Source organism: Corticium candelabrum, chromosome 2 (genome assembly GCF_963422355.1).
Source record: "Corticium candelabrum chromosome 2, ooCorCand1.1, whole genome shotgun sequence".
In the NCBI taxonomy this organism is placed as follows: Eukaryota; Metazoa; Porifera; class Homoscleromorpha; order Homosclerophorida; family Plakinidae; genus Corticium; species Corticium candelabrum.
In genome coordinates this window covers 127,085-143,140 of record NC_085086.1, presented here as the reverse complement: position 1 = coordinate 143,140, position 16,056 = coordinate 127,085, and the positions used below count along the sequence as shown (strand labels likewise).

General features: G+C 40.6%; 2 protein-coding genes and 1 long non-coding RNA gene across 3 annotated transcripts; 2 read left to right on the top strand and 1 right to left on the bottom strand.

Annotated features, from left to right (window-relative positions):
- Nucleotides 1-238: 238 nt before the first annotated feature.
- On the bottom strand, nucleotides 239-1,113 carry LOC134198254 (uncharacterized). Its single transcript, XM_062667615.1, is given in 3 exon segments — nucleotides 239-583; nucleotides 615-923; nucleotides 925-1,113. Coding segments are annotated over 3 exon segments (843 nt in total).
- A 670-nt stretch (nucleotides 1,114-1,783) lies between these two features.
- On the top strand, nucleotides 1,784-2,258 carry LOC134176595 (uncharacterized). Its single transcript, XR_009969293.1, has 3 exons — nucleotides 1,784-1,905; nucleotides 1,986-2,054; nucleotides 2,111-2,258. It is a non-coding gene; the product is annotated as an uncharacterized LOC134176595 (long non-coding RNA).
- Nucleotides 2,259-3,871: 1,613 nt separating this feature from the next.
- LOC134176616 (probable serine/threonine-protein kinase DDB_G0281745) lies at nucleotides 3,872-15,969 on the top strand. The gene is made up of 9 exons (XM_062643283.1): nucleotides 3,872-3,962; nucleotides 6,550-6,648; nucleotides 8,261-8,335; nucleotides 9,447-9,492; nucleotides 12,896-12,963; nucleotides 13,169-13,346; nucleotides 13,410-13,676; nucleotides 14,282-14,604; nucleotides 15,104-15,969. The coding sequence occupies exons 1-9, from the start codon at nucleotides 3,882-3,884 to the stop codon at nucleotides 15,587-15,589; spliced, it is 1,623 nt and encodes a 540-aa protein (XP_062499267.1). The 5' UTR covers nucleotides 3,872-3,881; the 3' UTR covers nucleotides 15,590-15,969.
- The last annotated feature ends 87 nt before the right edge of the window (nucleotides 15,970-16,056 follow it).

Below are 16,056 nucleotides of genomic sequence, written 5' to 3'. Positions count from 1 at the left end.
AGCTTGTGATGAAGGCTTCATTTCAATCATACGAAGTTTGTTGCAGAATGGAGCAAAAGTTAACAAAACTACTTCTAGTGTAAGTGTTCAGAGTGAATGAATGGATGGATGGATGGATTCTATACATATATTTTCAACATATGGCTGCTCTATTACAGGCTAGTTGTCTAACAGTCAACATCAAATACAATCCAATAGTTTGTACCAATAATGCAATATACTAGTTCTAAAAGAGTTCTTAGACAGTGAGGCAAGCCTCACTGACGATGCTGTCAACACAGTCAAGATGTACTGGATGGCGCTTCGATGACCGTGTCCCTCTAACACAAAGAATTGCAGATCGTAGTAGAGAAAAACTCAGTCTGCATCGTATTAGTGCCATTGTTTGACTGTAGGAAGTGTCCTGTTTGTCTGAGATCAGGCTGGCTAGCCGTTTGTAGAAAGTGTTTGCTTCTCTTCCCATGCCTCCAGTTGACGACAACACCAATGGAGTGAAGCTACTTCCTTCAACCTCTCTGACTCTCTCGCCATAGGCTCTCTGCTTCTCAAGTTCATGGTTCCGAAAGATTTGGGGTAAGGTCATCTCCTGGTAACTGCGCGTTGGAGTAAAACACCCTAATATCGAAAAATGCGTGTTCACCACGACGCCATACACCTCTTGCCGAAACATCCAGCCGTGCCTCTTCGTCCCTGTTGGCAGTACGATTCTGCAGGCATTCACCTGAGAGGGGATTTAGCCTCGATTCGATGGCCACATCCGAGCATACTTCACTAATCAAATCTGCAGTGATGTCCCTCACTTCGTTATGCCTGATTGTTGGAAATCCTCCTTTGGGGCATATCATAGCATGGTCAACATTGAATGTTGACCCGCATGAGCACTTTGAGGAAACGCCCTTCAGTGACAACCCATACCTTAATTAAACAAATGGCATCTCTAAATTCACACTTTGGTAGAAGAAATCCATGATGTTGGATCGGCAAGACAGTTAACCAGCTCGATGCTTCCTTTTCTCCTGCCAGTTCTATGGTTCTTCTTAGCGAAGGAGATGCGTCACTTTTCAACTTGTTCAAGGTTGATTTATGGGCTGCTTCCCTATAGAAAATCTTCATGCGATCGCATGAGATTCGCATGCGAGTCTCTTGCGTATGTCGTTTACGCATGCGAATTGGCCGATTTCGCATGCGGAGACTAGCTGGCAATGCGTTACGAACGAGTTCCGCATGCGTTCTCATGAATTCCGCAATACTCTGGAAGTTTTCGCATACGAATCGCATGCGAATTGCAATTTCGCATGCGGAGGCTCTAGCTCGCAATGTGTAATCACAAGTTCCGCATGTAGAGAGGCGACCCGATGGTACGAGTTCTGCAAGTGTTGCAACACCTCCTAGATCTACGTACCTACACCACTTTGGATAGACCTCTACTACGAAGACCTACGAAGTAACGTCGTTACTAGACGCTCGTAGCTCAGACTGGCTTCGGATTTCCCAACTATTCGTAGCGTACTGCAGGTATGTACACACGGATAAGTTCAAGTTCAAAGAAAACGACAGAACCGCAGGCTCCACCAAGGGCGGCATTTAGCGACTGTAGACTAGCAATTAGCGCGTTTAGAGACTAATCAGCTACCACCCAGACGCTCACAAGATGTGACCGGTCTGCAACATTCGTACTGGATTGAGAAATGAAACAATGGGCGTCAAGCTGAAAAGGCGGAGCTGAACGGGAACCTTCGCTGTAGCCAATCACCATCAAGCACTGTTCACCTACGCGGGCACTCACGGACTCAACCGGCAGTTCAACTGTCTAGCTGTTTTGGCGGTGTAGCGACGCCGGGTGCAGGAGGATCGACTATGGCTTCACAGTCCAGCGACAGTCAAAGACGTGTCCCTACAGAAAAGGTAGTTTGTCACTCCAGCTCCAGTGGCTGTTACCACACTGCATGGTCACCTAACCCACCTCAAAACAGAAAATTCGATAGATTCTTCACGCTAGAAATAAGATGGAGCTGGGACTGAGGCTTTTGGAGAAGATTAGAAAAAACATACAGGTACCCAGACAAGAGTCTTGTCTTTCTTGTCTGTGTTACTGCAACTGCTTTATTAGACAACGATGAAATCTCCGCGAATACAGGCCTATTGCTGAGGTCGCTCATGATAGTGATTCTCAACCCAGGCAAGAGAAAAATCAGAACCCAAGTGAAAATGCAGACTGGCAACCACAGCGTAAGAAGAAGGCGAGTTCTTGTGGAAAACATTTCTAGACTGGGTTTTTGCTAAGGTAGAGTGCGAATGTCAAATAATTGGTTAGAAATATAATCAGAAATCAAAGAAATCGCGGTCAAATGGTTCTCAATCATGTCTCTAGGCGCATGATCGTGACCTAACCCCGTGCATGCGATTCTCGTGCGTTCCGCAAGCGATTATCCGTACGTTTCGCATGCGAATATCCGGACGTTCCGCATGCGAATGAGGTCCCAATTATGTAAATGAGCTACGCATGTGCGAGTCGACCCTCATCGCATGCGTTTCGTATGAGAGTCGCATGCGAGTCGCACAAAAATTTTCTATAGGGTTCTTTCTCTGACTTTGATGCCTTTTTTGTTTTTTGAATTTCTTCCTTGTCTACAGAGTAGGAAGGTTGTTGATTTACAATCTCAGCTGCAAGAGGGGCGGTAATTCGTTCTGAAGTTTGATAGTGCCAATCAGCCATTTGTGTAGGGTCAATAATATTTAGACCACCAAGTCTACAGGGTAGAGCTAGAAGGCTTCTCATTTCGTCACTGATAGCCGTTTGACCTGTGAGAGCAGGAATGAATTGTTGACGGACGACCTTCTCCAATGGAGCCATTAGATGTGAAATCTCTTTGACTGTACGCAGCAGGAAGTTCCATCTCCCTATCAAACCATGTGTAAATGCTGAGTAAGCAGCGTGTGGTTGCGTTTTACAATTAATGTCAAGTTCAACACTTGCTTAACCCATTCATCTACCTTTCCTCGTATATACTCCTCGACAAAGCAGTCATCACCCAAGGCAGCACCCAGATGTCGTTTTCCTGTAGTTGTTATATGAACACCGGAATTTGCAAAGACCACTTCAGCTTGTTTCTTTGCCTCAGGTTTCACGATTAGCCATGACTTGGTCGCATTGGTTTGATAACCAAAATCCCCTCCTACTTCAGTCAGCTTTTCCCACCATTTCCAAACTTCATTTATGGTACCTGCTCCAGTCGCATCGTCTGCAAACCATACTTGTTTACAGATTCCCGCAAGGCTAGAGATCAGAGGAACAGTTCCAATGGCATACATTGCCATAGCTAATGGGTCTCCTTGAGTTGTTCCTTCCACTGATTGTATTATCTCTCCGCCAATAACGTACATGGGAATTGCCACTCTGTAGGTGTTAATCAGTATTTTTGAGAGAGCAGGACATATTATCCTAGAATTATGCAAGGTCGCATTACGATTGAGTGTGTTGAATGCATTTTTTGCGTCCACAAGCAACACACAGTCAGACTCATCAGCATGGAATATTGATCTCATGGCATGAATTGCAGCTTCAGAGCCACCTTCTTGCCCTGCACAAACTTGCAATGAACCAGCACATTGGCAGATGTCGTCCTTCACTACTGCTGCAATAGATTTCGAAATTATTCTTCTAAATGTTTCACCAATCCCAATTGGCCTTAAGCCAGGACATTTATTGAGTGGTATTAGTCTACATGCAACAAACGCCTGTATGGATGGATGGATAGATGGATGGATGGATGAATAGAATGATATTTCAATGATGTAATGAGATTTGTGATAGGACGGATATTACATTAAATACAAATAATAAAACACAATTATTGTTATTACAGGGTTACACTGCTTTAATGAGGGCAGCATTTCATGGTTATGATTCACTAATTGTTATGTTATTATCAGCTAATGCTGATGGTAATCTGAAGGATGAGGTGAGTGTTTGTATTTGTTATTGTTGTATGTGTTGATGTGATGTATGAGATGTTATGTACTACTAATAAATGTATTAATATTGAATATTATTATAATTTTATTTAATTAATAGAAAGTGGAGAAATACAAACAATTTATAGAAATTTGTTTTATATTTATTGGTTGTTTTTAAATAAATTATTATTTATATGTATGTATGTATGTATGTATGTTTGTTTGTCCTTTTGTTTGTCTGTAGTTTTTCTGTGTCTCGATTTGTTTGTGTTTTTGTCTGTCTGTTGTAGATCGTTTATTGTAAACATCAAAGCTAATACAGTAAACGTTATATCACTATAACAAATTAGTAACCAAAAGTTCAAGATAAATGACCATAGTGTAGGATTTATGTCTGTCTGTCTGTCTTTTCATATCAGTGTGTCTGTCTCTGCCAGTGTGTGTGTGTGTGTGTGTGTGTGTGTGTGTGTGTGTGTGTGTGTGTGTGTGTGTGTGTCTGTGTGTGTCTGTGTCTGTCTGTGTGTGTCTGTCTGTCTGTGTCTGTCTGTCTGTGTCTGTCTGTCTGTGTCTGTCTGTCTGTGTGTGCACGTGCACATGTGCCTGTGCGTAATTGTGTGTGTGTGTGTGTGTGTGTGTGTGTGTGTGTGTGTGCATGTGCGTGTGTGAATGTGCGTGGGCATGGGCATGGGTGTGCAGGCATGCGTGCTTATGTGTGTGTAGGTGTGTTACTGTGTGTGTGTGCATGCGTGTATGTGTGTGCACGTGCGTGTGCATGTGAATGTACGTGTGCATGGGCGTGTGCAAGCGTGCGTGCATACATGTGTGTGTACATGTACGTATGTGTGTTACTGTGTGTTTACGCATGCGTGTGCGTGCTTGTGTGTGTGTGTGTGTGTGCGTGCGTGTGTGTATGTTTGTGTCTGTCTGTATGTATGTTTGTCTGTCTGTCAGTTTGTCTGTATGTTTGTTGGCTGTCTGTCTGTCTATCTGTCTGTCGGTGTGTCGGTCTGTCTGTCAGTTTATGTGTCGGTCTCTGTCTGTCTGTCTGTCTATCACATATATTTCAAACATAAACTAGTATACAATACCAATAACCCCTAATTACTTGTGCCTATCAGTCTATCTGTCTGTCAGTGTTTTTGTCTGTCAGTGTGTCTGTCCATCTGTCTATCAGGGTGTCTGTCTGTCAGTGTGTCTGCCTGTCTGTGTATCAGTGTGTCTGTCCGTTTGTCTGTCAGTGTTTGTCTGTTAGAGTGTCTGTCCAACTGTCTATCAGTGTGTCTGTCCGTCTGTCTGTTAGTGTGTCTGTCTGTTTGTCTGTCAGTGTGTCTGTCCGTCTGTCTATCAGTGTGCCTGTCTGTCTGTCTATGAGTGTGTCTGTTTGTCTGTCTTTTTGTCCATCTGTCTGTCTGTCTGTCTATCTGTCTGTCTGACTGTCTGTCTGTCTGTCTGTCTGTCTGTCTGTCTATCACATATATGTCAAACATAAACTAGTATACAATATCAATAACCCCTAATTACTTGTGTCTATCAAGTATTCCTAAAACAACTACATACTACAAAAAGAGACATAGATGTCCTTATCTAAATCTAGTTGGTTTGACTGCGACAGTAACTCCAGAGAGAAGTCAGGAAAGGAGGGTAGACGGAGAACATGGGAAGGTGGATTAGAACATTGAACAGAATACGAGAGAAACGACGACATGATGACTGACAATCGAGAGAGAACAAGTAGAAGCTCCAACAGCAGATTTGGTTAAAACAGCAACTCTAGAGAGCAGTGATGGAGGGAAGGTAGACAGAGATGACAGGCAGGTGGGTGAGAACATGGAACAACAAACATAACAAACAGCAGCACAATGACTGACAATTCAGAGAGCAAGTAGAAGCTTCATAAGCAGGGTTGACTGCAACAACAACTCCAGAGAGCAGCAACAAAAGGAGGGAAGATGGAGATGATAGATGATGATGAGTGAATGAGAACATTGGACAGCAGACAAAAGAAGTAACAACACTATGAATGACAATCCAGAGTCGGTGCAGACGTGTAGCCAAGTGAGACAATAAACAAACAAATACATACTACCTAACAGCAACAGGTGGGATCCATAAATTGGCAACAATGTCACTGGGAGGGTAGCAGCCGAAGCTGAACCTTCTCTTCTCTTTGTCTTTTGTTGAAGTCTTCACTGCACTCACAAAAAGAAAGGCCACTTACCCAGCATCCGGAATCTGTCTGTCTGTGTGTCTGTCTGTGTGTCTGTCTGTGTGTCTGTCTGTTTGTCTGTCTGTCTGTCTGTCTGTCTGTCTGTCAATACATAATATATTTCTTATACAAGACATTATTGCAGTCTACAATATGCTAACAATCAGTACGACAAATAATAATTATGCACTGTCTGTTTGTCTTTGTCTGTCTGTCTGTCTGTTTGTGTCTGTCTGTCTGTCTGTTTGTGTCTGTCTGTCTGTCTGTTTGTGTCTGTCTGTCTGTCTGTTTGTGTGTCTGTCTTCATTTGTTTATCTGTCTGTCTGTCTGCTTTCTTATTATAATTATCTTCTTATATTTCTTATTATAATTATCTGTTATTGTAGTATGGAACGACAGCATTGCATTTTGCTGCTGCCAACAATCACTCCAAAGATGTTCGTATTCTGTTAGAGAATGGATGTGATATCAACATAAAAAACAATGTAAGACATGTTGATGTGAATGTGAATGATAATATTTGTAATCATTGTATTGTGAATTTTGGTGTGCATGGTGTTAGCACAACTTTAGCTACTAGTCAGGGTTCTAGCCAGGCATGCTAAGGTGTAGCGGCCTGCTATGTCTTCACGACTGCTCTCTACGTCTTCCACATATGTCTACGCGTTTAGAGCTGACTGCTACACCTCCAATACTGGCTACACATGTAGTAGGTACCATACACTACACCTGCATCTACGCTTCCAATATACATTAATTAATATCAACAAATTATTAAGAAATAATAAATAAATAATTTGCATACAATTAATTAGCCTCCAACTTACAGACCAGAGAGCATGCGAACTCTAGTCTGTACCACAACGCTACTAAAATGATTTCGGAAGTATTTATGAAAAGCGATGCTAAATGGTAGTCTAATAGCGTAGGATTGTTTTACCTAGATCAACATATCATTTGTAAATGCCATGAGATCTCACAAACGAAGAAGAGACGTCTGCAGTGTTTGCAGTGATATCTTGGTAGACGGCATGAAACCACGACTCTTTGATTCTTTGGCTAGCTACTCTAACTGCTCGACTAGCGAGACTACCACTTGACCAGTTGTCAAAGGTGATGGTCTAGCGACGCTGCTGTGCATGTCCTCTCACTGCAAGCTTGAAAAGATTGAAGAACTGAAACTCAAACTAAATCTAAGATGTGTGCGTGCACCAGAGTCTTCATCACGGCTCTGGTGTGCAGTTAGCCGCCCATGAGGATTTCAAACGCGTGCAGTCAGCGTTAGTGCACTTAGCATAACCAATTATTGCTAAACCAATCAGAATTTACAACCAACATTCCGATTCTAAGACGCTGATTGGCTTAGAAGGCTATTTCCGAAATTATTTTAGTACCATTCTGGTACAGACTAGAGTTCTCGTGCTCTCTGGTCTGTAAGTTTGAGGCTAACAATTAATTTATTTATAGAAATTAATTGTTTGTAAATTATTTATATTTTATTTATTTAATATTATTTATTAATAATATATTTATATAACTAATTTTATGCAAGTTATTTATTTATTATTTATAAATAATTTATTGATATAAATTAATTATTATTTATTATTTTTATTGCATCTACGCATGTTAAGGTACGCGTCTACCCGTACACTGGCTACACATGTAGTAGGTACTGTACACTACACCTGCACACATGCAGTTATATCTTTAGCATTCTATTGGTAATGAGAAACAGTTTAATTAATTTAGGAATGTAATAGATACGTTACTATCATTTTGCCACTCAGTGTGATTTGTAGAGGCTACTCTCCCAAACCATCAGTAATTTTATTTTAGAAATTTTCACAGACACTACATGCCACGCCCACATGCCAGATTTATGTGCTACGTCCATACCGCCACACCTTCCAAAACTCCTGTCTATAACTCTACTAGTTTATATAAAATTCTATTTATTTTGTTTGATCTACAGTCAACACTCCAGCAGGTGACAAGAAACATATAAGTATAAACTGATGTATTATACATCTAATGTTATTATCATGTATTTTGATGTGTTATTAATCATACTTGGAAATTGTGTGTATTTGACAGTGGGGAAGGACTGCACTTCAAATGGCTGAGGAAAACAATAAGAAAGATGCTGCAGATGCGATCAAGACATTCACTGTAAATTGTGTGTGTGTGTGTGTGTGTGTGTGTGTGTGTGTGTGTGTGTGTGTGTGTGTGTGTGTGTGTGTGTGTGTGTGTGCAGCTGTCGCACAGCACAAACTCGGATCTTTGTTGGTGATGGGGCGACATCGTCTTCTCTTCGACATTCTTTGCAAGCGTCCTCTTCAGTGGCTAGGACACATTGCACGTATGCATGCCCCAGGCTTCTTTCTTCAAAAGTTCTGTTTGGCTGGCTACCACAAACTAGACCTGCCATGGTTCTTGCCTACGGTGGAAAGATCGTGTGAATGACGATCTGCGAAGGTTGCAGGTTGACAACTAGTTTGGGCTAGCACAAGATCAGAAAACATGGCGGAAGTTGTGCGCTACACTTCCAGACTCATTTGTTTCACATCCATCAAGCATCAGTTGTGGTTTATGGCAACGATATTATAAGAGCTGCCCCAGTCTTGCTTTTCACAAATGCTTTGTGACTTGCCAGCTTCCAGTTCATGAACAGCCTGGTGCATGACAATGCTTGGTATGCCAGGGATGGTTTAAGAGTTCAGGAGGTTTAGCTGTACAAGTGTGGACCTGTTGATCAGCCACAACCGACACGAACTTAAGAAGTGTTGTCAGAACTAGCCTTGATCTAGACACCTCAACTGAGTGTCCAGCTTTGACTAACATGGCTTGCTGCTTGTTCCACAGACGGGGTACTTGTGGGCCTTGCTTTCCACTCCCAGAGCTGCGTTATTGTCAATGCACCTGGATGACCTGGCCAAGCTTCAGGTGGATTGTAGAACTAGCCCTAAGCCTCCATGCAGGGCATGGAGACCCTGTCTCTAGAGGCAGGGGAGCTATCTCCGCAATTGACCTTAAGATTGGTTGACGTCGAATGACGTGGAGAGCTTGACATTTGTCCATGTCTGTCTGTGTGTGTGTGTGTGTGTGTGTGTGTGTGTGTGTGTGTGTGTGTGCACGTGTGTGTGTGTGTGTGTGTGTGTGTGTGTGTGTGTGTGTGTGTGTGTGTGTGTGTGTGTGTGTGTGTGTGTGTGTGTGTGTGTGTGTGTGTGTTGATATGTTTGCCTGTATGTATATCTATTTTAATGTGACATTGTGTGTGCAGGTGAGTTCCAGAACTGCATCTTCAGCATCAGTTGTACCTAACAGCAGTAAGTCATAATATAAACAATGATTATAGAGTTTACAGTGTGCTCTCTAAAGCTTGTCATGTGGGCATTGCATTTTGCCTGTTAATTAAAGTGAAAATAGTTGATATTAATTTGTATGATTACCGCTCTTCTAAGCAAACTATGTCATAGTACAGTACTATAGTGTTCTTCACTCGTACAATTATTTGGATGTGATTGCCAATAACCTGAGTCTGACTAGCAGATATAGATTTGATTGTATGCAAACATTTGTATACAAACTGTGTAAGTACCTGAATACATCTAATGTGTTGTATGTAGATAATCATTACAGTAAACGTTGACATGATAGGCTGTAATAGAGATCTAAATACATATACCATACCAGAAGTCTGTATTGTCTCGTGTCTTCAGTGTGTGAAGAAGAGAATTAAAATCGACTTTCATTGTTCACTTCTACACTTTGTGTAGCCAGTGCATGTTGTAGCTATAGTAACAATATTTCACTTGACATTGATGATCAGTAACTATTACTCACAAAGGGCAATATAACTGTCAGTCATTGGTCATTGGCCAACCAACGGGTGTTCATGACTGACCACAATTATTCTTTGATTGGACATACCTACATGACTGTTCAAGGCATAATAATAGTTATTGCATGGATGGTATTGTAGGGAATCAATGAGCACCCCAAGAATTCATACAACTGATGGAAGCAGGCAAGTTCTAGAGTTAATGATCTCCAGATGTGTAAATTCAAAATGACGTTTTATAGCAAATATCATATTTATTACTCCAAACACCATTTATTGCATGAGCTGCAGTCGAATGGATAAACGGTGGGAGGGCCACGTGTTGGTAACTAAATTGTTTGTTGAACAACAACATTCTCTTGATTAGCTTTCTCATCTATTGATCAGTTCATGTTATTTACTTCACAGACCTTTAACTAAAATGTTTCGAGCAGTAGTTGTCAACCAAGGCGAATTTTTGTTGAGGGGTTCCGCATGGTCCGTGGATCATGTTAGTCATGACATCACCAACAAAGTAAATTTGAGCAAATTTAGCAGTAGAATTTTCTGGAGAAGCAAGACTTCTGATAGAATGATAGATTTGTCCCTGAACTTTGAAACAGGGATTCCAACCGTTGCGAGCTTTAATTTCATCGCATCGAAAGGACGTCATCTGAAAATCCGAGTTATACGCTTCCGTGTTTGAGAGGAAATGCTGCGCTTCAACTGATTGGAGCTCGACCAATGGGTAAGAGGTTTGGGTATGGCGGGTAACAAAACTCTTCCGCCACTGCAGCAGATGCTTGGTGGTTCCTTCTTCCACGTCAGTGCTTTGCAGTGTTTGCACTTGATGTTCATTTTGCCAATGTTGTTAGGAGTAGGCTTCAGTGTAATATATCTAATAGAAACGTTTAGTAAATGGCGGCGACATGCAAGATAGAGGAGAACCTGTACGCCAAAGGACTGCTTGTGGTATTGCTATGACAATGATTTTCCATAAGCACTGATGACGGTATGCATTGCCTACATGATAGACACAGTTCCAAAAAGGAGACAACTTGGTTAGAAAGTATAAGAGTATTTTAGAATTACGTGATTATTGACGCACGTGCTAAGCGCGTGTTGAGAAAGACAGCAGTGCTCATTGTTAACTCTTTCGTTGACTGGAGAAGAAGTTTTAGTAGTAGCTTTCGCGATCCGTCAACAGGCACTGCGCTGGCGCTGTGAGTCAAGCCGGCGATTATAGCTTTGTTATCTTTTTTTTGTTGCAGTGCTAACTTTCGTTGCTTTGCCCATGACGAAATAGGAGACAGAGAGCACTTTTTGGGAGGCATTTTGACAGTGTACAGGCGGGTTTGCTGTAATGACAACTGTTTTGGCAAGCTTTAGCCAAAACAGCAGAGCGTTTGTGATGTCACAATATGTGATGCAACAATGAGTAGGCATAGGATGACATCAAGAAGTACAGATGAACGCTAGCAACACCTAGGTATACGACACAGACTACCAAAATCGACACCGGTTGCTATTCCAAACTGAGAAAAGGCCGCATGCTAAAAGACAAGCAAGGAAGTGCAGCGGTTTGTGAGCGCATAGGGAACAAACTTTTTGTGACATCACGATTTTCAAAAAAAAACCAACACAAAGCAAAGTACAGGGTACTGGCCACCACGAAGAGCACCAGTTGCTTTACGAAAGTAGAGAAGGTCGTGTGCTAAAGGAGGAGCGGAAAGGAATAGCAGTTTGTGAGAAATTACGATACAAAAATTCAAAATGGCTGCACCCATGGCCCTACTTTCCTTTATAGATATAGATTTTGATAGAAATATATACAGTAGTGAATATGATGCAACAAATAAAGAGATGAAATTAAATGTTGTTGCCGATGATTACAAGAAAAGATTGTGAAATCAAATAAGAATGAATGCGCAAAATTTTAGATGTAAGGTCAACCTCTTTTGCTAGAGCACGATGTCTGACCAAAATGTTTTATTTATATTCCACTCTACTCATGTCAATAATTGTGAATAATTATTAAGTTTTGATAATCATAATGAAATATAGTAATTTATTAAATATTATTTGTGAATTGTTGTTCCAATCAAGAATAGTGATATACATATCAGAGTTAATTAGGTGTGTGTGTGTCTGTGTGTGTGTGTGTGTGTGTGTGTGTGTGTGTGTGTGTGTGTGTGTGTGTGTGTGGTGTAGGTCAATTGGTATGAGTGCATTCGGAGAAAGGAAAAATTTGGGTTGCAAGTTCAAGTCACAAGTTTAAGTGGTGGCTTAATTGGCAGAAATTTACACACAATTGCTTTTCTCGACTCAGAAGTATAAATTAAGTACCTTGCCTTTGACTGGGGTGAACAAGACCGCTTGTAACATCATGCAGCAGACTGGTACATGTGAACCTTGGTTGGTGTTCAGTCCCAGAGCTGCGCCATTGTTATTGCCCCTGGATGACTCTGGCGAAGCTCCATTGGATTGTATCGCTGGTCCTTAAGTCTCCATGTAGAGCATGGAGGCGCTGTCTCTAGAGGCAGGTGAGCTGTCTTTGTAACTGACACTATAGTCGACGTCGAGCAACGTGGATGGCTGAACGTTTGTTCATTTGTGTGTGTGTGTGTGTGTGTGTGTGTGTGTGTGTGTGTGTGTGTGTGTGTGTGTGTGTGTGTGTGTGTGTGTGTGTGTGTGTGTGTGTGTGTGTGTGTGTCAATGTGTGTCAATGTGTACTTTGTGTAGTCATGTTATTTTAGATGTATGACAAGTTAACTATCATAGTATGGTAAAATGTTTAATTTGTATTTACTATAATATTATTATTGCGTTTGATGTATTTTAGTAATAAACAGAAATTTAATTTAAAAAATAAAATTTAATTAATTTAACATTTATTTTTGTGTTTGCAGGTTGTTCAAGCTCAACAGCAACAGCATCAAATGTTCATCTCTCTACACGAGTGACACAAAGAATGAGGGTAAGCTGATTTCTTTTGTATTGATGTTTGCTATTTGATTCTTATTGTGTGTGTGTGTGTGTGTGTGTGTGTGTGTGTGTGTGTGTGTGTGTGTGTGTGTGCGTGTGTGTGTGCGTGTGTGTGTGTGTGTGTGTGTGTGTGATATTTTGTGAGATTTCCTACAGTTTGCTGTATACATCGATAGTAAGAATTGTTTTGTTTACAGACCACTACACCTACCCGACAGCCTCCAAGACAAGTGGCTGGAAAAGGAGAATCTGATGAACAGTTAGTAGAGCAGCTGATACAACAAATAGAACAACTGAGAAATGAAGGTTTAGCAAATGTTAGAGAAATTGCTGAAATGAGGAAACAAAATGCAGACCAACAGACGGAACTGAGAGGTGAGAGACAGCAAACAGTAAATGAATATCAGCAAATTGTTGAACTGAGACAACACATTTTAGATCTACAACGTGCATTGACAGATGAGCAACTGCAAAGAGAACATGCAGTTGATAGAGAGAGGAGAGACAAACAACGGTTAGAACGAGACAAGGCCAATCTTCAGCAGCAACTAAATCAAGAGCAAAGAGAAAAGGCCAACGTCGTAGAGCTACTCTCAGAATCTGATGCTGCAATTGAACGTTACAAGCAAGAAAATGAAGTTTTCAATATTCCTTCTCATGACATTCAATTGACTGGCACAGAACTAGGACGTGGAGCATATGGAGGTGAGATACAGTATGACATTTGATCACAATGTTTTCTCTTTATTTGTTCTAATCAGCTTCATGTTGACCAACTGCTTGTTGTTAATAAAAATCCAATATCTACATCTCACTTTACTACTAGATGTCTGTAAGCTAATACCTTGTTCACTCATTTGTAAAATACATTTATTGAGTTGTAGAGTGTATGTTTGGTTCTCCCTAACTAACTTAAGTGTATCTCACTTTTGCTAACATTCACAGAAATGAGTGATGCAATAACTTTAATTAAACAGATTTGGTTTCCTGGCTTTACAATAATCATTTGAAGAGGGTCTGAAAGCATTTGAAAGACTGCTCTCTGCTTTTTGTTTGCCTCACACAATTTTTTTTTTATTGGGTAACTGAGCATGCATACTCATCTTTTTAGGTTGGCACTTATAGAAATGACATGACACAACTGGGTAAGGTCAGCTTGTGCTGGCTTAGAAATGAAGTTGGGACAGGTTGCACCACTAAGTAAACTGCAAATTAAATACCTGACACTTTCAAATAGAACTTACCAACAGTGAGTTGGGTAGAATTGCTTGTGAGAAGGAATTAATTTAAGAAACTGTATTGTGATTTAGTTGTTTGTGTTGGATATTGGCGTGGCTGTCCTGTTGCTGTCAAACTGTTGTATGATCATTTGGCTGCTGTTCAACGCAACATTCATCTTGTTGAACAAGAAGCATCTGTAGCATGGAAGATACATCATCCAAACATTGCTGCTGTTTGTGGTGTCACTCTGGAGTTAGAAGAGAAGAAGGCATGGATTATCATGGAATTACATAGCGGCTCCATGTCTGGTGTGATTGATGCATGTCAAGGAGATGTTGCACCTCTCACTTTACGAGAAAAAGTTGACATGGCACATGATTCTTTGTGTGGACTGGATTACATTCACTCAATGGTAAGAACAATAAAGGTAATGAGAAGAGACAGACAGACAGACAGACTAACAAGGACTTTATGTCCTCATAATCTAGAACTTGACATCTGTATGGACTCGTAATTAGCCTTTATCTGCTATTGTACCATAGTTCATGTTTGAAAATATACTACCATTGACAGACAGACAGACAGACACAGACACCCATGCAATTTAACAACCACAATTTTGACTATATAGTTTTATTTTATGAAGACTAATTTATTGACAAACAAAAAGGGAGATGACATACAGACTGTCTAGTGATTAAACAAGGAAGGAGGAAGGAGACTATAATTTGATTGGTTGACCAGTTTGTAATGACACCATGAGATATAATCAGTAAGGCAAATTCTAAATACACACGAGATTTCAATTATGGAAAATCCACACAGATATGCAACTGTTCAGACAAGTATACCAATACATAGATAAAGTTTATTTTTAATTGATTGTTTTATTACTATTTGTGTCATCATAGCAACCTACAGAAATTCTTCATGGTGACATCTGTCCAAGGAACATCCTGGTTACAGCAACAATGAGAGCCAAACTGGGCGATCTAGGAGCTGCTCGTTTTCAAGATGCTTCACTTTCTGTTGGTCTGCTCAGTCCACAATACACACCTCCTGAAAGATTTGATGTTCCAACTTTACCAAAAAGCACCAAGACTGACATGTACAGTATAGGTGCGACCATATGTGAGCTATTCACTGCTATTCCTCCAGATCGTCAAAAAAGAAGAGATCAAGTCTTACTCATTCGTCAGCTCAGTGTTCGTTCCTTATGTAAGCACTTGATGAGAGATAATCCTGCCACACGACCAACAGCAACAGAAGCCCGTCATATTATCAGTTGTATTCGTGATACAGACGAGTATAAAGCATGTCCTCCTAAACGAATGGTAAAGGGCAAGATGGATGGAATAGCTGATGTCACTAGTCTATTTGGTGAAGTTGACATTTGATTGAAGCATGTGTTTGTTACTTGACACCATTTATATGTTGTTACAAGGTATTCACTTAGCAATAGCAATATCTTTAGCTTTGAAGGATCACATTGTATTTTGTTATCTCATTGGTCAGACATTATAGAACTAGCGAGTTTTACTGTTTGAACTTTAATTGACATTGTTATTCAGTATTTGTAGGTTTGATGTGTATCACCTAGTCACGTGACATTATCATATGTTTTGATTATACGTACATTTGATATTATACTTACTACTTACCACAGTAGTAGATATAGTCACTTTAGTAAACTACCTGAGCATCAAGCGCTTGTGTCTAGAAATTCAGACAACAATACATAGACTGTGATGTTCAATCAACACCAAACTAACGGATGGAATAAATATTGTATTGTTTTAGTGCAACAACTGCCAGATCAATGAAAAGAATTTGTAGACACTCTAGTGTCTAAAATGGAATGAGT

What these genes read in the sequence shown, in the direction of transcription:
- LOC134176616 (XM_062643283.1), top strand. Translation starts at nt 3,882, where the DNA reads ATGAGGGCAGCATTTCATGGTTATGATTCACTAATTGTTATGTTATTA. An exon ending in GAGTGACACAAAGAATGAGG is followed by an intron (nt 12,964 to 13,168) that starts GTAAGCTGATTT and finishes TTTTGTTTACAG; the next exon opens with ACCACTACACCTACCCGACA. An exon ending in TGGATTACATTCACTCAATG is followed by an intron (nt 14,605 to 15,103) that starts GTAAGAACAATA and finishes GTGTCATCATAG; the next exon opens with CAACCTACAGAAATTCTTCA.